Genomic DNA, 26,197 nt, shown 5'->3' on the forward strand with positions numbered 1-26,197 from the left:
GGGAGGGGCGAAGCCCCCGCGGTTAGGTTACAAAATGTTACGTTGTTAGTTTACTTTATGCGGGGGTCCAGTAGGTTTTGGAGGGAGGGGTCGAGAGGGATAGTATTGGTTGAAACTGCAAATTTACTTGAATAGATCCTAAGATATTCAATATAATTTCTGATAAGATATCATACAATTTGAAGGCATGGCCAGCAAACACTGGCCTGCGCCGTTGCAGTGACCTACCCTGGGTCACCCCCGCTAAGCCACCTAGTCTTTACCTATTCCTCCTAATATAGATACATTACACAGACTTACTGTATCGTCTCCGCTTCCCGCCGCCTTCAACTTCTTGACACTGTCCTCCATTCAGTGCCCGCCAGCTCCTGTTATCACTGAACACAATTAAACAACACAGCGCGAGGATTGGAACTTGTTTACCTTCAACGGCATGTCCTCAGTGTTGCCAACTTCAAATTTCAGATGGCATTAGACATTAATTAAAATGCGCTAAAACGTCACTGACAGTTTCAAATTTCCACACTAAATTTGAAGCTAAAGTTTTCTACATATGAAGTCGATTCCACCCTTTTATAATGCTTAAATGTTGTGAAAAGACTACATTTACTGCCGAAGCATTGCTTTGGTAACACTGCATCTAATCCGAGTACGTGTGAATTTCGCTGTTTGCTTTTGTCTGCGTTTTCAGTCTTGAGTTAGAAAAAAATATATATATATCGTTGATTCACGTTTCCTTTAACTGATTTCGTTTTTCACCTTCATCATCCTCCGCATATATGTGAGTTTATTCCTTTATTATCTTCAGAAGCTCTAAGTTCGCTGTACCGTACATAAGACATTCATGTTTCGCTTTATGGAATTCGCCCCACGCAAAGCTACTGAAAAGCCGTAAGTATATATATATATATATATATATATATATATATATATATATATATATATATATATATATATATATATATATATATATATATATATATATATATATATATATATATATATCCTTCTCTTACCAACTATTATTTTGTTTATTCTTTGTAGTGTTATATGACCCTGCTGTTGTGGCGCAAAATTTTTTTTCTCTTTCTCTCTCTCTTGTAGCTCGGCGGGAGGAGCTGGTCAGAGTATATAGACTTAAACTATAAAACATAGTCTATATACTCGGGAGTTGGTGAGTCTTATATACTAAGGCGCACTTACTTAACTTAATTAATTACAACTATAGCAGGTATGATGACATCCAATGAGTTATCTGTTATCACGATATATTTGCTTCACAACATATCTGGTCACTGGAAAAATATATATATGGGGGAGGGGGGGTGTTTACAATGACGTGTGTATTTACAATTAATAATTTTGTCTCAGCTACAGAAGACAGATGACAGTAATGACAGCCGAAAATTAAGGTACTCATCAGCCAACCCAGCCAGGCCACCTCCGCCTTACGTGAGTGTCTGATTTTCATGTTAATTCCAGCTACACGTGTTTTGCTTCTTTGTCTTATTTACCTTACACAGCACAAACTCTGCATACAACAGTACCATATAGTGTGTGTGTGTGTGTTTTACAGGGTCTCGTCAAGCTTGTAATGTCTCCTGCGTGTGTGTGTGTGTGTGTGTGTGTGTGTGTGTTGGCCTAGTGAATAAGTTACCTCCTACACCAGTGCTTCTTTCTCTTCATGTTAGGTGCTGTGAGTACAGAATTGTAGCTTAAGTAATTCTACATGTTTTCTATTGTTTCCCAATTATTCTTCATTACACAATAAACAATAACTCCACACTACTGTAAAACAATTATCATTACACTACATGTTTTTTCTTCATTTTTTTTTGGCAAATTAATATGAGTAATCTAAGTAAATAACAGTTTTATTCTCATCCTACGAGGATCAAGGTAAAAATTATCCAGGATGACACTTGTAAATAAAATGAGTTTGTTAAGAATATTAAAACAGTGAACAGCAAGTGTATACATGACAGTGTATTCCTGTGTTCTCATAGGAAGAGTTCTATTGCTTTGTTCAATGACAGCAGGGCATCATCAAGGGAATAACAACATAACTTACTAGTAATGCACAGAAGTAACATAACTTAGTAACACTGGATAAATATGATAAAAGAAATGCTGACTGTAAGTGACTTCTACAAAATGCCATGGTTGCTACAAGTGTATAACAAGTCTTCACTTAGAAAGGCATAACAAAACTGAAGAGATTTACATCATGACTGTGAGATGCGAGTCTTACTTTGAAATGGATGCATTCACACCAACACACACAGTGTCTCCACTGTGGAATGCATCCTCACTGTCCCAATAAGATGCACACATTCATTGAAAGGCATGTCTTCAGTCTGAAATGTATCATGTTTTCATCCTGAAATGTACATTTCCATGTTATAATGTAAACATTCATGGAGAAATTTCATTACATGAAATGTATGTCTTTCTTTCCAATCTTGTATGTCTACCAGGACACAGACAGGAAGAGGGATCTGTGGGGTGAAGACAGCCTACTGGCCTATCACAGGGAGGTATGTATATATATATATATATATATATATATATATATATATATATATATATATATATATATATATATATATATATATATATATATATATATATATATATATATATATATATATATATATATATATATATATATATATATATATATATATCATATGAAGAAAAGCTACTTGCAAACACAACCAAAGTAACCAAGACAAAGCTTTAGAGAAAGAAGCCAGTAAACAAAAGTTTCAACAACACTGTACATCCTGATTCAAATAAACTAATTTCACTGACAACTGTTCAAATGATGAACATCTTTCTAAACTGAATCATAAAAGTAATTTGGACCACAATTTGATAACAAAATACTGGAAATATAAAAGACCAAGACCCCTGATGAGGATATTTATCACCAAAACCTAATGATGTGTAGAAAACCAGGAAGTGCAGGAATATTACTTTCTTATTACCTACAACCAACACTAGAACACATGAGTGGCTCCCTGTAGCACTGAAGGAGCCCAATGGCCACACCAAGCCACACCTCTGCTGCACCACCACCTCCTCACCTCCCTGTGCCTAACAGAAATTGTATCCAAAATCCACTGGCTATTCAAACATAACATTCTTATACAAAGGTACAGTTGGAAGACAAACTGAGTATTAACTTCTTCAATGATCAATATTTTTGACCTCACATTTCTCACGACAAAACTCTTTTCTTCTAGAGCTAATACTTCAAAACTCAATCTTCATTATGAACAAAAATAAACTAAGAATGATTATAACAGCAGATACAAGGAAGCAAGTCAGGTATCCACACCTACCACACCTGAGCAAAGAGGGAGTGAATCAGCAACCTGTCATGGGTGAGGTTCCTAGCTTGGTGTCTCATCTCACACCGCAGATTTGTGTCAAGCCACAGAGATAAAGCTAAAATGCTAAGCAGAAGGTGAACCGAGAGAGCACCCAGAGAGTATGATGACCACACTTCACTGTATGTTTATATCTAATCCTTAACAGCTTCCCAGCTACCCTTCTTGAAACAAACCATTACATTCACACACCAACAGACACAATACTTCTCTCAAATCACTGGACTCTCTCCCTGGCCCTCCTCATATCAGCCAGTACTCTTCCAAGTTACAGTATATCTCAGCTCCCAACATGACATTTTTAACATGATGCAAGTCTCAAATAGGGATGTCTTATGTACAAGTAAAATGCTGCTTCAAGAGATTTGTATCAAGACACCTCAAAAATTAAATTAGCCTTTCTCTTAAATCTTCTTGTTTCAGATTTTGAAATGACATTGTTTTTTTTTCTTATTTCCTCTTTTGTCCTTGAAAAGAAAGGAAAAATACTGATGAATAATGCCAACTCATGAAATCATTTTATACAATCAATCATCCTAAGAGCTGGGATATATGGTAACACAAACACACTGGCTAGTACTCTCCCAACCTTCACATACAATGCAACACTTCTCAAGCCTCAAACACAAACTAGCACTGCAACCTCCACACGCAACATAAACCCTCCTTCAGCCCCGCCACCAGCAACCACTTCTTTCAGTTCTGACACATGCCAACCATCACTTTCTCCCACCCTGTACACTCCAGCACAGAAGGCACAGAGAAAGTAAGCATGTTCTTTGCAATAATAAAGTCTCTCACTTAAAATATAAAGCTCTCCTACAGAATAGTGATAACAACACTAATGGTCATGATGATGATGATAAAATACAATAAGGACTAATGACAAGACTGATATCCAGAATAAATGAGGTTGGAACCCTTTGTTCAAATAAAGTTAATAAATATAGCACAAGACTCGTGTGTGTGTGTGTGTGTGTGTGTGTGTGTGTGTGTGTCTGCAAGGGGTGTAAACTTAATGCGAGGGTCCTGATGCCTACTTCTACTTCCTACACCATGTGAGGGTTAGGGATGTGCTCTGAATCAAGGAGGTGACTGTGACGGCTACAACTCTATGGCAAGTAGTAGTCTGGTAATGCTAAGGGGTTGTAGTAGTGCTTCTGCCATCATCACCACCACCACCAACACCACCACCACCACCACCACCACCACCATCTTCCTCACATCCACAATGTTCAGCAAACTAATAAACTCAAGAATTTTCACAACTATGCAAACTGGCCCAAAAAAAAAACAAGGAATTTGAAAACCTAAAAGAGTACAATTGAAGCTGCAACTCAAACTGTAAATTTAAACTCTCCAAAACACACAAAATTTTGGAAAACATTTGGAATGGTCACTCAATTAGTAAATAATGGATAAAGTGCTCTTGTAAGTAACCAGACTAATACTACAGTTGGATCTGATGGCCCTGTCCCAAGTGCAGCCTCGGCCACAGCAGGGAAGCAGTGTGGGGCCTCAACAATACACACCAGTCATAACCTTGTTAACCAGGCAGCAATTCAACGCATCATAAAACACAATCACTCTATGCAAAAGATTAACCCAAATACTCTGTAAAGTAGCAGTGCTCTTCATTTATATATATATTTATATAATCTTTCAGAAAATTTTAATGGCTTTTTGCTTTACTTATGCTGCGAGTCATGTACTTAGAGGTGGAACTGCTGCCATTCTTCTCTGAGGCGTGTCCCGAGGCAGGTGGACACCGCGGCACGATGGTGAACAGCATGATGTTGAGGTGCTGGCAGATCTCTAGACACACCTGCCGGCAGTACTTCACCACGTCGTAGATCACGTATGCCTGGAAGGTATATTCACACTTCAGAAACAAGCAGGCACAGTGAAGGGAAGTAGCCTGATCAAAAGTAACCATCAACATGAAGCAGCTGTCAGGATCATGTAGTACTTACACACACGACATAAAGTAAGGTTCTCTCAGGGATGGGACAGTTGAAGTACTGGTTGAGGAAGAGTGCACCAGGGCCCAGGAGTGAGGAGTCGCTGTATGCCATCTCACTCTTGGTCATGTGAGCCACCTGCATATACAGACAGTTGGTTACTAACAGAGAACACCTCAAGTCTGCTGGTTACTAACAGAGAACACCTCAAGTCTACATATTTCACAATATCACTGAATCACATCACAGGGAATGACACAAACTGGATATTATTACACCATCACCTGAAAGTAGAAGAATTAAAACATACTTGAAAAAATTACATATTCTAAAAAACTAACTTATTGTTAAGTGTACTATTTCTGAAACTGCGGATGTGTACCTCACTATCATATTTCATTAACATAACCTTAGAAAACAAGAATAGGCTATATATACTGCATTCTATTAATTCCAAACCTATGAAAAAAATGTCAACTTTATCTAAATGACCTTAATGGAGCACAAGTTTCATCCTCCTTGAATATATTTGGTAAAACAAGAACAGGAGTGGTATGGAAACTGAGGATGAAGCACAAGTACTGTTACAAATTCTCATATTTCAACAACAGATCTTCCTCTCTTAGTTTCATCCTCCTTGAATATATTTGGAAAAACAACAAGAACAGGAGTGGTATGTATGGAAACTCAGAGTGAAGCACAGGTACTGTTACACATTCTCATATTCCAACAACATATCTTCCTCTCTTGGTGACAAAGACCTGCAGCTCAAACATAAAGGATATTTGGAACTCATTTCCTGCACTAGCCAACCTTTCTGGAACCTTTATACAATACTTTTAGGGAGCAACAATTAAGCAAGCCATTTTCCCCATTTCTTACACATTAAGCCAGTCTCCTTCATACATAAAAACAAGAAGAGCCTAAGTTTCTACCACCTTTTGACCTCCTTTTTTAATCCACAAGCCAAGAATCCAAGCCAAGACTCACCACCAGCCTGTTAGTGACACGAGCAGACACGCATCCAAAGGTGAGCAAGTAAACAATGGGGTTCTGCAGGTAGAGGTTCTCAGGACTCTTCCAGGCAATGAGGACAGCCGGTGCCAGAATGTAGATGAGTGGCACGACAGGAGACAACACACTGGTTCCCTGCAATACATATCTAAATCAACACTGTGCTTAGTATATTGTATTAAGGTCTAGTCATGGTTAATAATTGACTTTATTAACTTTTACACTGATCTTCCACTGTGTTCAGCCTTTTATTTTAGTTTAAAGTCACTTGATCTGTAAGTAATCTCTTTATGAGGCTTTGTAAGACTATCAGAATATTAAGACACTTCTGGATCTAAATTAGCAAATCTTTTCAACCTTTATCCAACTTTCACGACAGATAATGAGCATTATTTTCCCTTGGCCAGCCTTCCTCACACATAGTACACAAACAGATGAATAAAAACTAATGAAAAGATCTGGAGACTTAAGATTGAGGGAGAACACAAAGCACAGTGGAAGTGAGCACAATATATTAACTGATTCAGCCATGACTTTACCAAACTAAGCTACACAATACCACGAACATACTTAGCTTTCTTTACTTTAAATCATCTCACACACCGGATTATCATTATACTCAGTAAATGCAGTATTCCATGTTCCTATCACACCATGCTTACAAAATCAGAATCACACAGCAAGAGATAAAAAGTATATTCACAATAATACTGTCACATTCACTATACATACAAGCATCAACACTAACACCACCACCATGCCATCAATAACATACATATGCACACATGCCACTACTACTTAACACTACCACTAAAGCAATCTGCCTCACATTCTAGGGAATACAAACACTATAAAGCAAGAGCAAGTAATTTAAACCACACTCCCATTTTCCAAGCAGTGCCATATGACCCTGTTGTTGTAGCACTTAGTCAATCACTCACTCAACTAATCTCATGTTTAAAGTACAGGATTCCACTTTTCAAATTTTAATCTGTTTACCTGCTCACAAAAACAGAAGTGGAAGTGTAACAGAGTGGCATAATACCTGGATGCTCTAACACAAGCACACTCACTGCACAAGATAAGCTGCCAGAGTGTAGAGGTCCAGCAGTAAATGGGCAAACAGAAGCATCTACCACTACCATCACTTGCAAGCATCACAACAAAGCAAGTGGTGGAGCAAGAGGCATATATGTAATAATAAAATCTTTTCTATAAGATTTTATGCATTCCAATACAGAAGTCTTCTATGACCAGCCACTGAGCCCTCGCTCCTTCAAGACATCAACAAAGCTGCTGGAGTTTAGTACAACACAAGCCACAAGTTAGACCTCTGTCCTCCCCTGCAGGATTCAAGAATGTCAGAGCTTGAGGATACAGTTACCAAACTTATTGAATCTACTTGATGAGAGCCACCACAGGCAGAAAAGATGAGGGTCAAGCCTACTCATCCTGCACGTGAGGGCCGCTAGGAAGCCCAGACTCACAGCAACAGTGGAGCCATTCTTGCCTGCACCCGAGTAGGGAACATCACACATGTAGAAGTACCCCAAGATCAGCTGGAACACCAGGATCCCCCACACTAATACGTACTGAACTGATATCTCCAAGTACGGCAGCTGTAAGACACCACACAGGGGACTGGTGTGAGCTGCAGGGAACCCCAAGCCAGGCCCCTGAGCATCACACAACACAGGTTACTGGTGCAATGGACTGCAGGTGGACACGAGGGTAACACAAAAAAATACCTTCTATCTACACACAAGGGTAACACATGGACAGAGGACCTTTCATCAACACCCACACAGTGATGTGATGGTGTTCGCCAGCACCCAACACTGAGAAACAAAGACAGATCATGGTTCATATTTCCCTTACATCAATTTTTCTCTCAGTTTTTCACTTTTCAGTCTTCATGCATTCTTGATATAAGCTCTTCATCAAATGATTTTGGCTACATCAAAACACTTATCTCCCTTTATCTGAATTCCTTTTGAAAGAACTTTTCCACAGCTCAGATTTATTACACTGAGCTTCTACTTATTCCCTTCATGACTATGTTGATTTTTCAAGATTTTGTAATGACAGGACTGCTGTGCTTGCCTGGACAATGCAACATAATCCAAACACACACACACACACACACACACACACACACCCACATAGTAGTCGGACACTCCCTGCTATCCCTTACTCTTCAGTCACTATGTGTAGAATGGAACACTGCCACTTACAGCAATGGTGGACCCATTCCGTCCGGCACCCCCCCAGAGGATGATGGGGAAAGTGTGCCACAGCTGAATTATCACTTGTGAGACACCAATTACTACATATATTGCGATAAACTCAATCCCTGTACCTGGAATCTGATACAAAGATTCATGGAGTTATTTTCAGGTGTTAAACAGCAACACAAAAGTGAAACAGGTTAGGAGCAAGGTTATGTGAGCCATGGCAGGGAAAGACAGCAAAGACAGGCAACATAGAGATAACACTAGTGCACTGGAGCATGACAGCAGCAGTGACAGCCTTCCCTTGCCCTTAGTGGTATGAGGCATCCTTGGGCACACAGTGGTCAGGCAAGGGACACTCATGCTCACCTAGTGCCATGCAGTCACCAAGAAATCATGTGCTGGGAAAAGGTTTGGGAGGAAAATGCAAAGAAAACATTAAACTTTGATGAAGAGGCAAATTAGTGAGGCAAAATGCACATCAGCAGACATGCAGGTGAGGCAGCAGTGATCAGCAGCAGTGTCTGTGGAAAGAGACTTACGGCAACAGTTGACCCATTGCGGCCTGCACCCCTCTCAACCAAAATTATCTTAAAATTGTTATAGAGGGCCACAAAGGCTGCAACAACCCCAAACAGCGTGGGGACACACTTGAGAGGCAGCCACAGCACTGGGACCTGAGGGCCACACAACACATCACTCACTTGCAAAATGTGACCAATATATGCACTGTGTGCCACAGAATATATCTTAATTCCTACTTATTGTACACAATTACAGTTTAAAGCCAATGTATAAATCAAGAATACATTTTTATAAAACAACATTTTTGACACTTGATGTAGGAGACTGCTCCATTACAAAATGCAGAAGTATGCAAACAGATTGATATGAATAGAATCTGGAGGATATTAACCCTTAGTACTGCAGTCATCTTTGGAATGAGAGTTTAATAATTTTTCTGACATCCAAACCTCAAAGAAATTACCAAATGAACATGAATTTCATACAGCTACTCATATGGAACAATTTGCAGGACATGATCAAATATGCTGAAAAAAAAAGACTGATTAAGGAGTACTGTACATAATTTGGACATGCAGAAAGAACGAGAGAGGAATCACTGATATAAAAAATATGTCAAGACATCTGTGGGTAAGTGTGGAGTAGATGAGTGCAAAAAATAAATAAACAGTATATAATATCTGTCCCATTCATATCCTATAGACATAAATGAGATTTTTCAAGAATTATCTACATGGTGTATAAAATTTGTGCCTTCTCTTTGTGTTTGTGGACAGAGGTGATAATCAAACAGCACCAGACCTTCAAGCCCTAACTAGACTGTCTTATTTACCTACATTACTCTACACTAACTGTGGTATAAGAGAAAAACCAGCTACAGCACAAAAGGATGTAACCTACAGTTGCTATTGTTTATCAGGAAGGGTATACATAAATGTTTGTTGGTATGTAATGAGTTGTGTGTATAATGTAAATGGAGGTACACTAACTCTGAATAATACATTAACTGAAAAGTAAACATACTGGAAAGGTCAGTATATCAAAAGCTGTGAGAAATGACATAACAGCGTGTGAATGTCAACAGGATGTGAGCGGCAGTTGAAGGATATCACTTGTTTGCTCTAACCTTATCTCTTATCTCAGTTTATTTCCTCTTTTTTCATCTCAGGTGATTAAATAACCCAATTCTTGAAAACTACTTATCCATGGAGGAAAAGACAAGGCATGTAAGAGAGAAAATGTAAGAAAGAGATAATGTGAGAGAAAGGAACGAAAGCACAATGAGGTGATTGGAGAAAACATGAACAGAATGCAATGAGAGTATATAAGGACTGGAAGAAAGGGAGACTCTTCAGGCACACATCTCACTGGGGACATTCTTAGAAACAGGAGTCTTATACAGATGGACAGAAGTCTTAAAAAATCTTGAGACAGAAGATAAACAAGTAACAAATAGGAATATAACATAGACAGAAATAAAAGATGTAACACTCTATATGATAGAAGAAAATGGAAATAAAAAATGATTAAAAGTAAAACTATAAACAAGCTCTAAATAAAGAATATGACAGAAAACTTAAATTAAATATGAAGGCTAAAAATAAAGCTAAAAATTAACTCTTATTTCTGAAACTGAGGGTAAAAATAAAGGCTAAAATTAAAGCTAAAAACAAACTCATATGCTGAATGACAGAAAAGATGAGAATAAGCATGAAAGCCAAAAATAAAGACAACACCAGAGCCTCACTGAACACGAGACAAGTAGAGGAGGCAGCAGTGTGAGCATTACCTTGAGGGACCAGAATTCTGAACCAAAGATTACAGATATCAGGTGGATGGCCATCACTCCAAACTGAGCTTCCGTCACATCCACCATCCCGAAACGCAAAGTGCCTGCATCACAAACAACCATTTAGAGGTACATAAATACATACATACATACATACATACAAGCATACATACACCAAGACTGTCTCCCTACAAATAAAGGGTGGTAGCAAAGACAAGGCACACAGCTTTCATATTCACACTCATTCACACTACTCTCCTAGTCCTTTACTACCTGATGGAGAAAAGAAAGTACTCCTGCCCCTCACCTTACTTAGAGCTAATGTAAATAAAAAAAATAAAAAAAACATGTTGCTTTCTATATGGATCTACTTTGTGAAAAATGTGTAGTATCATATATAATCAGTGAAAATGAACATAATGCATTAGCTTCAGTGTAGTAAAGCAATACAATGATCAACAATTAGTCACTTTATCTATTTTTTTTTTTAATATGATAGTATCTTGAATATTAAAAAAAAATGTGTTTTATTGAGCTTTGTAGATAAATACATTAGAAGATTTTGTAAGATGCAACTTAGAAACAATTTTTTTTCCTGTACTGTACAACAATCAATTAATAAATAACAACATAAATAAACAGATAAAAGTACACATGGTCATCATTATTATTACTGAAGATCAAGAAGGACTATAATAATCTGTATAAGTCAAGACATCAGTCACAATAACTGAGCTACATGGCCTTTCATAAACCACTCACACACATCAAACTTTCATCATGAGCAGCTCAACACACACACACACACACACACACACACACACACACACACACATATATAAAGAAAGAAAAAAAGAATATAAACACAAATAACACAACTGGATGACTGGGACTGCTAAGAATAGACCCAATGACTTGCAGCTTCCCTTACACCCCTTTGACTGTCTGTGCCACTACACCACTCTGCCTCTCAGCCTCTCAGCCACTCACCTGACACATATGTCTGCCAGTGTGCACAGTAGAACAGAGTCACTGCCATCATGCACTGGAAGAACATCCAGTAGGGAAGCGTCCCAAGTCGCACGGAGCAGCACACGCCCAGCGACACAAACACTGCAAGGTGCATCAATTTGTCTCATTAATCTGAACCTTCATGGCACTGCAACCAAGACTTGTGATACAGTGATTTATGATATGGCAATGACAAAATACTTAGTATAATAAATAAATACAGACAAATGGTTATGTGTAAACATTAAATTTTCAGAGTTACAAAATGCTAAACCAAATAATATCCTCTGTTCTGATTCATAAATATAGAATTTCTATTAAATAATCTTAATGTTTGCTCTGAGTCATAAATGTAGGATTCCTATTTATGAGGAGAAGAAGAACAGAACTCATAAATACTGAAAAATTGCATCACATGTTAAAAACTCAAAATCTACAATAAATTATTCATGAAAAATTTCCCTTTGTGAACATTTCTTCAGCAACATAACTCATTTCTAGGTCACACTGCACCTGCACTAACTGTGATCCACCTGTACAAATGAAATGCCTTTACAAAAACTACACAGAAAGTCAGAAACATCAAATAATAGTGCAAGTCCATTTCCTCTATTAAATGTGACAGGTGATTATTAAAGGTGTGATGCAGGACAGGGACAGTGAGGCTCTCTAAGGGTATCAGCCATGACAGGTGCTAAGTGAGGGGCTGTGGGCCATCACAGGCAGGTGTGGCCAAGGTGAAATATTTGGCAAGTGTCCCAGGGTTCTGTTATCATGTCAGTGTGTGTGTGTGTGTGTGTGTGTGTGTGTGTGTGTGTGTGTGTGTGTGTGTGTGTGTGTGTGTGTGTGTGTGTGTGTGTGTGTGTGTGTGTGTGTGTGTGTGTGTGTGTGTGTGTGTGTGTGTTGTCAAGAATTATGTCAACACCATCACAGCATATGAATGACCGGTGTAAATTATAAAATGAACTTGTGCATTGTTCTTGGATAGAAAATTTGTTGCAGGTGATTATATTAAAAGCAAATGTCTGGTGTATTCACTTCCCTGAATAACTTCTTAGATTACCAACTAACTAACCAATAATGCAAAATATTACTATTACTGCTATTAACAACCAAAGATTTCCACATACCAGATATATCCAATTATCAAGTAAGACAAAACTCCACTTGTATGAAAAACAGTGTATATGATTCCACAAACAATAATTGAAAAGTAAGTCAATCTCTCAGTGATAAGTCAATCCCCAGAGAGAGAGAGAGAGAGAGAGAGAGAGAGAGAGAGAGAGAGAGAGAGAGAGAGAGAGAGAGAGAGAGAGAGAGAGAGAGAGAGAGAGAGAGAGAGAGAGAGAGAGAGAGAGAGAGAGAGAGAGAGAGAGAGAGAGAGAGAGAGAGAGAGAGAGAGAGAGAGAGAGAGAGAGAGAGAGAGAGAGAGAGAGAAGGGAAATAGCCACATACTGAAAAATGAAAACATAATGAAAGAATTAAAAGACTCCTTCAGCTCCTCCTCCTCCACAATACTGAAGGAAAGAGCAGCAGGAGACTCACCAGTGGAAAGAGAGTCACAGCCATGGTCAAACAGCTCGCCCAGAGGAGAGGATGTGCCTGTACGCCGCGCCTGCTTGCCGTCGATGGCATCAAGACTCTGGTATATGAAGAGTCCAAGGGCACACAGGAAGCAGGCCCATCGTGGCACCTTAAGAGACAAGATAACAAGCAGAGGTCAGGATCAAGACAACACACCACTTTGTTTATCAGACCTAGAAACTTGTGCATAAGGTGGTAAGGTAACAAGTAGTGGTCAGGATCAAGACAACACACCCCCTTGTTTATCGGACCTGGAGATTTGTGCATAGATGGTAAGATAAGAGGCAGTGGTCAGAATCAAGGCAACACACCACCTTGTTTATCAGACCTGGAGAATTGTGCATAGGTGGTAAGATAACGAACAGTAAGGTCAGGATCAACACTAGCATTGTACCTTCATCTATCTTTTGAGTCACTGAGTTCCTTGTGTACTGTAGTCATGGGATGATGATGATTACTTCTTTACTTCTTCTGCTGGGAAAGCTTTTTGATTATCATTAGAGGGATCAGCCCCTTCAACTTCTTGCATGAATATTCATACATTTTTTTTCTTCTTATGTAGGAGGGACACCGGCCAAGGGCAACAAAAATCCAATAAAAAAAAAAGCCCACTGAGATGCCAGTCTCCGAATAGGGTCATACATACATACATACATACATGCATACAATACTGAGCAACAATTATGTGTAATATGTAGTATTAGATAGATATTACAGTGTAAGTTCTGTAACACTTTCTCAGAATAACTAGGTAAAGATCCTATATGAAACCTTTATACTTATTTTACACCATGTATTTATAGACTAAGTTATAATGACATGCAAAGACCAATGCATAAAAGAAAACAGAGTATAAAGTATTTTTTTTATTAAACTTAAATTTTTGCTGCCACTGAAGAGGTCACTAATAAAATCTTTACTGGTTGCAACAGGTCCCCACTCAATAATGACCATAAGGCATGACTGATTTGAGTGCTAGAAGACAGGACACACACACACACACACACACACACACACACACACACACACACACACACACACACACACACACACACACACACACACACACACACACCAGTAAAAGAAAAACTCATTACTCATGGAAGAGCCACAATGACTCATCAAATCCAGCAGCAGGAGAGCCAAGTGAAGGGGCCTTGTACTCCCTCAGACAGGAGATAAGACGGCAGACCTGTGCTGTGGCTACTATCAATAACGCTGATAACCCGGCCACTCATGTGAAAGCTAGAGGGGACAACTTACACAACCACTCATTCACAAACAACTGAAAACATACTACCCTCCCATTTCTTTCATCCAAACTAAAAACACACCTATCCTCCCATTTCTTTCATCCAAACTAAAAAATATCTGTACCTTCCCATTTTTTTTCGTCCACACTAAAAACACCCATTCAAACAACCCAAAACCCACCCAAAACAAACCCTATTCTCCCATTTCTTTCATCCAAACTAAAAATCTATCCTCCCATTTCTATTCACAAACATCTAAAAATACCACTATTCTCCCATTTCTTTCATCCACGAACTAAAAATATCTGTCCCCCCCCAAATCTATTCACAAACAACTAAAAACACCACAATCCTTCCATTTCCTTTATTTATAGTAACAAACATGGCATTTCCTTATCAGTACCATAGACTTCCCTAGCTTGAATGTATAGGTTAAGACTCACTACTGCATGACTGATCTGTTATTCAAGATTTCTATGTGTTTTGCATATGCTAATAAAACAATGATTCCTTATATTCATTACACTCTTTGCTATTTTTGTTATTCTTATCTATCATCTGCCTGTGTAGTTTCCTGTGCTTATCTGTCCTGATTTAAAATTATTGAACTTTTTTGTATTTTTTTTCATGAGTGTTTACACTTCCCATTATCTCCCTCTTTTCTTCTCCTCTTCTTTCTTTGCCTTACTCTGCCTATGCCTCTGTCTCCCTCTACCACTTTCCTCCTTATCATTATTGATTTTTTTGGGGGGACTCTAGAAAAGGATCTACATGTGATATGAAATTGAAAACAGTAAATGAATAACTAGCAAGACTTTTTTCTCTGCCACTTTCCCTTTGTTATCCTTTTCATTCCTTAGGGTTATAGGAAAGGATATTCAGGTGATATAAAATGAAAAACAATACATGGATAAGTAGCAAGGCTTGTAATTATTAAAACACACAGTAACACTCCATCTCCATACAAGGAGAACAATAAGTAAATGAATGAATAAATATCAAAAAGACTTCTGTTCAGTCAAGCCCACAATCACACACCTCTCCCTTTTTTTTTAATGTAAGAAAGCCACAGCCCAAGGACAATAAAAAATAAAAAAAAAAAGCCCCATTTAAGTGCCAGTTCCCAAAGTAAGGCCAAATAGAATCATCAAATATTGGAGGATAAGTGTCTTGAAACCTCTCTCTTGAAAGAGTTCATGTCACAAGAAGGTGGATATACAGAAGCAGGCAGGGAGTTCCAGGGTTTACTAGAGAAAGGAATGAACGACCAAGAATACAGGTTAACTCTTGCATTAGAGGTGGAGAGAACAGGGATGAAAGTAGCAATGTTACTGAAGGCCTCACCTCCTGCTTGGCATCCGGGCTGTAGTAACAAAGGACCAGCGAGGTGATGATGTTGATGATGAGGCCCGTGATGGTGATGAGGTTCGGGGCCAGGGTGAGGGAACACTGGTCCACCAGCCAGCACCACCACTTCTGCATCAGCGGGTCCATAAGGGAGGTGGAGGCACACGAGTACTTGTGCTCCTCCAGTCGCCGCAGCTGTGTTTCTGACAACTGCCCCATGATGCCTTCACTCGCACCTCACACTGGCAAACAGCTTCCTGGCACTCCCACTGGCACTCCCGAGTCTCACTGTCCACATGCACCAGTCCTCTTCTGTCTATGTGCTTTGCTGTTTTTAGGAAAGTTACATACAGAGGCACAGGAGGGATTGTTCAGCAACGGTCGGTCTCCGTCCTCTCCTGAGCTTCCTAAGGCATCACATGTGCCTCCCCTGCCAGCACCTACAGCAGCGGCACTAGCATCCTCATTCCCACTGTCACTGTGTTCTCTTTGCCAATGTCCACAACACCATGTAATGTACAAACTACCTGAAAATTTACAATAACATTACTTTCAACACCATCATTTCATCATTTGATAAGCTTGTATCACTTGAAATTTTCTGCTATAGTTTGTATCATGGACTGTGGCACAAACATATTATTTCCTGCACTTCCTCCATTCAGTGTTTTGGTAGAAAGACTAAGTCAACGTGCTGGACACTGAAGGAAGTTGCAGAATGGCCAACCAGCAGCCTGTAACACTGGCTGTTCAATGTTGCCATGCTTGCTTGAGTGCAGAGAGTAAAGTGTTTTTTTTGTCACAGTCTGTGGTATAAACTATAGTACCCAACTTCTTTCTTATTTCCTTTTTTTTTTTTTCAATAAAATCAAACACTGGTCCAAATTCATGAAATCCAGGGTCAGAACTTAGGGTGCCACCATTTCCCTCTGTCATTGTCTGTTCACTTCCCTAACACAGCCCCTCCTTGTAACTAACCACAACCAGTGGGTCACTTACTGCTCCTCCCCAACACTAGTCAGTAACATGACCTTCAACAGAGATAATATTAAAATGATGCACAGACACACTTCAGATATTTTGTACAACACATTTATACTTTTCCACCCAGTGATGCCCTGAAGTGCTTTCTCAATAAATCATTACAATGAGAAAACTAACAATGACATTTTCAATTTTCACTTCCACTCAAGAAAGTCTGTTTTTAGACCTAAATGAAAGCTGCATTAAATTATTAGTTAACTAGTACAGAGAAAGCAATAATGCTGACATATACCAATCCTCACACACATTCTGAACTTTCCATTCAACATACAACCCCCAAAAAAAGCATTAACAACTTCCCAAACAACATAAATTCAAACTTTTCACCTACAAAAGAACCAAGATGCATTTTAAATTAACTACAAAGAGAAAACCAACAATGACACACACACGCACACTTCACACATTCTGAGAATTTCCAGCAACACAACATAAAAACTTCCTTAACTTCCCATACACCATACATTCCTAATTTTTTTTTTCATCTCCAAAAGAAATAATGCATAATAAATGAACTAGAAAGAGAAAAATCCAACAATGACATACACAGATCCATACACACTCATACTCCCATACAACACACGACCCTGACACTTCCCTACCCTCGCATACACCACACACATAAAACATGCAAGAGAAGAACGATGAATAACTAAATGGAACATAGAAAAAATAATAAAAAACATAAGAAGTAATGAAATAAAAACAAAATAAGTGAAACTGAATATCACAGGTGCCACGTCTCCAGGTAAGGCATGGCCCACCTCAGCCTACTTGTGACGTAACTGTCAGCTGATCCACCCTAGGCCTCCCTCACCTCCTCACCTCACCTACATCTGCTAATTGACACCTGCGCCTCCCCCCTCTTTTCCCCTCGCCCACCACCACCTGAATGAGTGCCTGCAGTGAAGGAGTAATGAGGCAGGAGCAGCGAGGAAGTGGCCGCGACCCTCACTCCAGCACTGCTCAGCTGATAAACAACAACGAAAATATGGCTGAACGACGACCGACGTGTTGCGTAGTTCCGTTTCTCCTACGGGGCCGCTATACTGTTATTATTGTCAGTGTTATCTAAGTATTATCAACTATTAATCTCATTCCTAGGATTGAGGATAATAGTGAAGTAACATCAGTGTTTTCTTCCAAGTTCTGCTTTTCCTACGGGACCGCTAAATTGTTATTATCATCAGTGTTATTTAGCTATTTCCAACTGCTTATCTCACTCCTATGATTGAGGATAATATTGAAGTGACATTATCGTTTTCATCCAAGTTCCACTCCTCTTACTGTGTGGCTAAACTATTATTATTGTTACTATTATTTAAACTACTATTACCCTTTAACCTAATTCATAAAGCGATGATTGAACTGAATTTGATAGACTTATTAATTTACTCATCTGTCTAATATATAAGAGGAAGCTCTGAAACAACATGAGTCTGAAAAAAGGCCCAATGAATTGCTTATTTACTTAATTTATTATTGTTCTATATATAAAAGTACAATAAATAATGAAGGCGAAATCTGCTGGTTCTCCATAAATGGCTAAGCAGGCCAACATAATAGACCATTTATAGGAATTTCTAAAGATAAATGTTTCAAGAGTTGCGAGAAAATGTAGAGATGTAATTTTTAGGAAAGCATGAGATGTGTCTAATCAAATATAATAAATCAAAGGGATTATAACTCATGTAATCGAAAAGTGAAAACGTGTGGAATATAACAGAGAAGTTTATCAATTGCATAAAAGTATAATCGGGCATTTTTTCAGATTTACAAGACTTAAGATTCAACTAAAATTTCCAAACTAAACTGCATATAAATTTATCTAGTATTTTTTGTTTTCTTTCTTCCTTTATTTTCCAATTCTCAATGCTTCAAGGTCACATATTATTATCTCCTGAGTGACTCGTGAGATATTTTGTTTGATTCTTAATTTCTCGAGCCATCTGAACTATTCCAATATGCAGAATGGTAATGCCTACACACGATGAAATGAGAGAGATAAGGACTGAGTAACGAAATATTCAATTTTACTTCTTATTCATAACGTTGTCAGTAAAGTTTAAATGCCAATATGACTTTTTTTTTATGAGTTTTCACTGATATCTTCCTGACAAGCTTTGATTTTTTCTTTATGTTTGATGAAGAACTGCTGTCTGTCTAATCTAGCAAATCACGAGTCTCTCTCTCTCTCTCTCTCTCTCTCTCTCTCTCTCTCTCTCTCTCTCTCTCTCTCTCTCTCTCTCTCTCTCTTTCCAAAAATAAAAATAAATAAATAAATAAATAAACTAATAACTGACCAACATATAATAATAAGTACAAAATATTTCCACATCTCAACACAAAAACCAAAACTATCACCCAAACATTACACCTTCTATTTTTACCCCGCAGTGTTTATTGTTTACCTTATCAACGCGAGAACTGATAACTCTCAATTGCAACACCACACGGGTATTTACGAGCGCTGGCTAGCAAGGCGTCGAAATAACCCAACACAAGACAAACACGTGTCCTGTGCCCCTAAAAGTTGGCAGGAAAGTACAGAGGCCCAAAATAGAGAGGCATCTATCCCTTTACCTGCCAACGCTCTTAATTTTCCTACGCATTTCTCTTCTACTCACCGATCGGCACCACTTGTCATGATACTGTCCACGCGGGGAAGTTACCCTGTATTTTCAAACGTTCTCTTCCCTCATTACGTCTATTTAGGAACGCTCACGATGTTATGGAAATCATCGTAGCCTATTTATTTCCAGATTTTCATTTCTGGACAAAGTATGATGCATTTCCAAACCGTGATCTTCGCAATGAAGGGAATAGCAGTGAAATTTACCTGAATTTTCCAACTAGCCTAAAATAACGTAACCCAGCCCTCAGATGAAGACGCTACTTGTTACTTCAAAATTATCCACGCTTTGCTTTCTCACTACGACTGTCTTGACACGCCAAATTTGTTCTTTCATTACATCTGTTTATTACATCTAACATTACATCTTTCATCTTTCATTACGACCGCTTCAAAGGCTACAGAGATGATTAGATGAATAATCCTCCAATCATCATACTGTCCACGCCTCTGACTTCCCCGGATTTTGTAACGCTTTCTTCTCTCATTGCTACTCGTACTATTTTTGAAGGCAACATAGATGATTAGATGATTAATTATTGTTTTCTCCTCTCAGCAATCGCTCTGTTTTTTTCATTACAGCTATTCTGAAACACATCTCTCATTAAGGCTATTTTATCATTTTGAAACGCTTTGTTCTCTTATTACAAATGTTTTCAAACGCCACAGAGATAATTAATTAGTCGAGTTCTCATGAATGTTTTTTTTTTGTTTCCTCCGTTGGAGATACAGAAGTCTTGTTAATTAACCTCTAGAATCATTAAATTACTCTTGAAAATCCTAGTTACATTCACGAAAATCTGTTTAGACTAGTCGAGCCAAAACGCCAAAATTATTTGAGAGAATGAGGTCACAGAATCACACAACCATTCATAAAATATCATTAGAATCATGGAAACACACTTTAAAACATTAACAACTCTCCCATTAAGTCCTGTTGAAAATACTCGAGTTACGCTGGATGCAAACATACCAGCGTGTTCTCTCGACTTGTTATAACAGTTCTAGTGGAAGTTATTGGGATTTTGAGGGATTATTTATTATTCAGTGATAGCTTGACAGGGATTTTGCATAATTTACAGAGAATACGCCCACGAGAACCTGACTGATCATCTTCGTGACCTATGAAAGTAATCCTTTTGAGCTTAAAGCGTTACGGAATAGTAGTAGCAGTAGTAGTTGTAGTAGTAGTAGTAGTAGTAGTAGTAGTAGTAGAAGTAGTAGTATTCAACTTTATCTTCCAGTGTCAAACTTCATACATCTTCACCAACATTTCTAACATAAACAATAGTAGTAGTAGTAGTAATAGTAGTAGTAGTAGTAGTAGTAGTAGTAGTAGTAGTAGTAGTAGTAGTAGTAGTAGAAGTATTATCATTATTATTATTATTATTATTATTATTATTATTATTATGAGTAGCAGTAGTAGCAGTAGTAGTAGTAGTAGTAGTAGTAGTAGTAGTAGTAATAGTAAGGATACCGATAATAATCTCTATCTATCTATCTATCTATCCTAGTAACTCCCACAGACATCCATTACATCAACTATCAGCCAACCCACTTTCACTACAGAAGCAAAATCAGATTCAGTTTATAACCGAAAGAAATGCCGCCTTGCAATACATTAGAACGTGTGCGCTCGTGAATACGTGTTAGCTTTTTGTTTTTGTTTACATAAGCGAGCACGTGCTACCCTAACCTGTGAAGCGGATGATGATGGTGCAAGGCAAGGCAAGGTGGACGTGAAGCAGGGAGCTGTGTTGGCACCGGGCAGCTGTGTGTGTGTTTACGTAGCTACTTCTATGCTCATACTGGCTTGTCCTATGCAGGCACCACACTCACAAGCGTTTCAGAGTTTGTTTTTATCAGGTTCTATTAAATTATTATTATTTTTTTTTTTTCAAAGGGTGTTTTTTGATTCTAGCTTCATTTGTTTTCATAGATTTTTTTTTAAAGGATTCTAAGTAATTTAACAGACCGAGTGTGAGTTATTTGTGTTTTCAAGGATGCTTTAGTGACTCTGCTGATAGTTTGACAGGCTCGAGTAGAAGTTGTTAGTGTTTCCAAGGGTGTTTTAGTAATTCTAGTGATATTTTAACAGGGCTGAGGGGGAGCAATCTGTGTTTTGAGGGGCATTTTCGTGATTTTAATAATAGTTTAACACTCGTGGAAGTTTTTTTTTATTTATTTTTTTTCAAAGGTGTTTTTAGAATATTATGATACTTAAACATCCTCTAGTGTAAGTTATTTGTGTTTTCAAGGGTATTTTCTTTTTTGTACGGAGATTATATGACGCTCGAGTGATAGTCATTGGTGTTTGTGAGTGCTTTCTTGATTCTAGTGACAGTTTAACAGGCTCCATCGGAAATTATTGCAGTTTTCAAAGGTATTATCATGATTCTAGTAACTGTTTAAGAAGGATTCTGCATCATTAATGAGAAAAATACCAACGAGAAAACGACTAATCATCTGTAACCTTTCAAAACGATATATTAGAGTGAGCAAAGCGTTTCAGAACACACCAGAATCCCGTAACATCTAGCACAACCACAGCAAGCGATCCTTCTGTGTCCTCACTGCCACCACGACTCAACGACTCATTTCCTCCGCTGCTCATGCATATCCTTTTATCACTCTCATTCCCCTCAATCAGCTCCTGCCACTGAGCGCAACTAACACCGCCCAGAGAAAAGAACGCGTTATTATAAAGCAACAAAACACCAAACTGATTCTTTTCCTGCACTGATGTAAGACCCGTATACAGAAAGACTGTTCCTTCACCACGGCTATTTTCAAAGGCCATAGAGATGATCAGCCGGGTTCTCAAGAGTGTTTTTCCTGTTAATAATGTAGAAATGTTGTTTATCTGTCACTAGAGCCGTAAAAATAGCCTTAAAATATGTGTAGCTTATATATAGAGCCTTTTGAAAGTAGTGGTGAGGCGCAGAAGTGTTTCAGAATATGACCGTAAGATTAAATAATGTTTTTTATCTTCTAATTTCAAAGGTGAGGTGAAGAGCTATAAGTTTATTGGTAAAGGTATATTAGATTCATGTCAATTGTGAGATAGATTAAAACATTCAGAGAGAGAGAGAGAGAGAGAGAGAGAATCATTTTCGGTTTCGTGCTTCTCTTTCTATGTGTGTGTGTGTCTGTGTGTGTGTGTGTGTGTGTGTGTGTGTGTGTGCGGATAAAAAAAATAATATTACCATAGATAAGTTTTTAAAAATTTATTATATCCACCTCGTCACCACAACTCTTACTTCGGAACCAGCACACGTCAATCTAAATTCAAAACGAAAGAGAACCATCGTTTCAGCGTTGTTCCCATTTTGGTTCCGAGTGAGTGAAGCCTTCAAGAGAGATTATGGAGCGTCAGGGTCTTTTGATCAGGGAGGGGCCGTGCCAGTGTCAGGAGACGTTCTTACCGTCCATATCTGAAATAAACAAACAGTAGTAGTAGTTGTAGTAGTAATTGTAGTAGTAGTAGTAGTTATTGTTGTTGTTGTATTAGTATCAACAACAATAAGGCTAATAATAACCTATCTATATAGCTATTTATTTATGTATCTGTTCATCTATGCAACTTTCTACCTATCTATCAATCAGTCAACCAACCAATTTATCTACCCATCCATCCATCCATCCATCCATCCATCCATCTATCTATCAATCTAACTATCTATCTATATATTCCCCCACAGGAGATATCGCAGACAAAACATGCCTCGCCTCCTTGTACGAAGAGAAACAACAATAAGATCCCTTTGCTCCCGCGCTCCTCCCCTTACGCTGTTTTTTTTTTTTTTTTTTTTCACGAGCACGACACGCGGGGAGTGAGGAGGCAGGTTTCTTTCAGTCTGACCTCGGAGTGTGTGGCCAGAAGAAGAAGAAGAAGAAGACAAAGAAGAAGAAATAACAACAATAATGATAATAATAACAAAGGAAACTAGAGGAGGAAGGGAAGGCTGAAACAGAGAGAGAGAGAGAGAGAGAGAGAGAGAGAGAGAGAGAGAGAGAGAGAGAGAGAGAGAGAGAGAGAGAGAGAGAGAGAGGATTCATTTAATAGAAGGAAAGACCAATCAAAAACACCGACAATGCAAAAAGCAGATGTACTCTTATGAAGAAAAGCAAGAATAATACAGTTATCACAAAGCCTACTCCACTCGAACCACTGAAACAGACGTAACGAGTCCCAGAGCGCTTCAAAACACTTGTCCTGCATGTAAAGGTTTTCCACAAACATACATAAGAACGAAAAGGGAGGTCTAAGAATAATATCACACGGGAGCAGATGGATTCCTGACTCTGGTAACCAACGCGTGAATACCTGATAGATTCCTCAGTGCCTTGAGAACTGACTATCTCCGTGGGCTTTGAAAATAATCCTTACGAGAACTGGAAATGCTAAAGATTGCCATGGGATTACTGAAGGGCCACATTATGAAACACTTATGCGCCGCAAGCACCTCCACTACGTTTAAAAGTATTTCTTTAGTTGAAACATTTTTTAGGGGTCTTTTTTTACGGTTCTAGTAACAGGTCAACAAGATTTCTACATTATGAAAAGGAAAAACAGTTTTACCAACCCGGCTAATCATCTCTGTGACCTTCGAAAGTAGTGGTGGAAGAGCAAAACATTTCAGAATACGGACCCTGAACCTCATGACATCACTTACCCGTAGCTGGGACGTGGCCTGACGTAACCGTGAGAGGAATGACCGCCATAGCTGCCGTAGCCCCCGACATGACCGCCATGGCTGCTGTGGCTCCCGAAACGACCGCCAAAGCCACCACCACCAAAACTGCCATGACTGCTGCCATAATACTGCCCTCCTGGAGCCGCCTCCGTCAGGCACATCAGGGCCAGCAGAGCCACCACCACCACCACCTGCACGGGACACGAGAGGGAAAATGAAATGAGTGATTTAATTGAATGAGTGGACGAAATTCATGTAGTGAGTTATTAATAGGCCGAGTAACGCTAAAGTAATAGTAATAATAATAATAATAATAATAATAATAATAATAATATCTTTACATTCATTACAGCTGATAAAGATTATCTGCAAGACGAAGTTTTACAGTAATCTTGGAATCATCTTAATAAATAAATAAATAGATAAGCAAATAAGTAAGATAAATAAACAATGAAAGCTGGACACAATCATTCATCTTCCAGTAACATTCCAGAAAATCATCAAGGAAATCGAAAGAAAACCTGCAGAACAACACAAGAATCAACACAGAGCCACACTTTCCTTCACCCTATCCCACAACACTTACCAAGGAGCGAAGGGCAAACATCTTGTCTCTACTGCAGGTCTTCGTCTGAGCCTCCTTGTGTCGTCTTCCTTGTCTCTTCGCTGGATGATGCTTCTTGGCTACTCCGCTGCCTTTTTATACACCCTGGGACCTATAACCAGTTTTCTGAGTGACCGCTAAGGGTTGGCAAAACTTTCCTGGACACACACTAATCTTATTGATGTCTCTCTCTTTACGCTACTACAGCTAACGAAGCTCCTTTTCTTACGCGTCAAATATTAGCGGTCCATAGAGATTATCATACAAGGACTAGGAAGTAGGGATTAATGTTTAGACGGGTTAGAAATGCGGGCTATGGCGAGAACTGGAAGCTAAAGGTCCAGGAATCGGGCTTCCCAAACTCGATTTCTTGCATACAGATGACCTGAGACTCCTGCAGGACTTCCCCACACCCGTTATACTAGGGAACACTGACCACGAGAAAGGAAAATTTGGTAGAGATTATTTTTGTCACTTACTCTTAAATAGTAACAAGGAACATGTTTGTCTAGTGATGCTGCGGGATTTGTAAACTTTTCAGTGTCACTTGCCTGTTTTTATCAGGTTGTAGTGTAAGTTATTAGGGTTTTGCAAAGATTTTTTTTCGTGATTCTATTGACGGAGAATATTTCGTCTCTTAACTTGTAAATAGCAACAAGAAAAACGTTTATTTGGTGATGCTGTAGAATTTGTAAACGTTTCAGTGTCAGGTTGTAACTTGAATTATTAAGGTTTTCAAAGGTGTTTTCGTGATTCTATTTGGCGCAAAATATTTTGTCTCCTAACTTGTAAATACAAGGAAAGCGTTTTACCTCGTGATGTTCCTGAACTATAAACGTTTTAGCGATACTTGACTTATTTTTGTAAGTTATAAAGGTTTCCAAGGGTGCTTTCATGATTCCAGTGAGACTTTAAAAACTATTCTCCATCACTAATAGGAAAAACATCTATGAGAACTAATTAATCATCAGCGTCACTTTGCAATTTTCTATCATGTTATAATTTAAGTTACAAGGGTTTTCAAGGGTGTTTTCATGATTCCGGTGAGAGTTTGACAATGATTCTGCATCATTAATAGGAAAAACACTCACGAGAACTAACTAATCATCT

General features: G+C 38.6%; 3 protein-coding genes across 12 annotated transcripts in view; all 3 read right to left on the reverse strand.

The window, feature by feature from the left end:
- Window positions 1–1,856: 1,856 nt before the first annotated feature.
- Window positions 1,857–21,597, reverse strand: LOC135089047 (cholinephosphotransferase 1-like). Of its 7 annotated transcripts, none has more exons than XM_063984238.1 (9): window positions 21,483–21,597; window positions 16,108–16,637; window positions 13,472–13,619; window positions 11,906–12,028; window positions 10,916–11,019; window positions 9,144–9,278; window positions 6,347–6,505; window positions 5,369–5,494; window positions 1,857–5,259 (listed from the first exon to the last, which is right to left on the reverse strand). In XM_063984238.1, exons 2-9 carry the CDS (start codon window positions 16,327–16,329, stop codon window positions 5,068–5,070), a joined length of 1,209 nt encoding a protein of 402 aa, XP_063840308.1. In that variant the 5' UTR covers window positions 16,330–16,637; window positions 21,483–21,597; the 3' UTR covers window positions 1,857–5,067. The 7 variants fall into 7 exon arrangements, with proteins under 7 accessions (XP_063840308.1, XP_063840312.1, XP_063840311.1 ...); XM_063984242.1 differs by lacking the exons at window positions 9,144–9,278; window positions 21,483–21,597 and adding exons at window positions 7,858–7,989; window positions 18,043–18,201; XM_063984241.1 differs by lacking the exons at window positions 9,144–9,278; window positions 21,483–21,597 and adding exons at window positions 8,605–8,736; window positions 18,043–18,201.
- Window positions 16,396–25,090, reverse strand: LOC135089373 (uncharacterized). The gene is made up of 3 exons (XM_063984938.1): window positions 25,070–25,090; window positions 24,463–24,674; window positions 16,396–16,597 (listed from the first exon to the last, which is right to left on the reverse strand). The coding sequence occupies exons 1-3, from the start codon at window positions 25,088–25,090 to the stop codon at window positions 16,396–16,398; spliced, it is 435 nt and encodes a 144-aa protein (XP_063841008.1).
- LOC135089049 (leucine-rich repeat serine/threonine-protein kinase 1-like) overlaps window positions 22,999–26,197 on the reverse strand; it is a 39,695-nt gene continuing 36,496 nt past the window's right edge. For all 4 annotated transcript variants that reach the window (XM_063984246.1, XM_063984247.1, XM_063984244.1 and 1 more), the window contains 3 exons: window positions 25,070–25,199; window positions 24,463–24,674; window positions 22,999–23,220 (listed from right to left, as the gene is read on the reverse strand). The gene's annotated coding sequence lies outside the window, so the exon portion shown is untranslated. The remainder of the gene's footprint in view (window positions 23,221–24,462; window positions 24,675–25,069; window positions 25,200–26,197) is intronic.

The sequence above is a fragment of the Scylla paramamosain genome, chromosome 32 (genome assembly GCF_035594125.1).
Source record: "Scylla paramamosain isolate STU-SP2022 chromosome 32, ASM3559412v1, whole genome shotgun sequence".
NCBI lineage: Eukaryota > Metazoa > Arthropoda > Malacostraca > Decapoda > Portunidae > Scylla > Scylla paramamosain.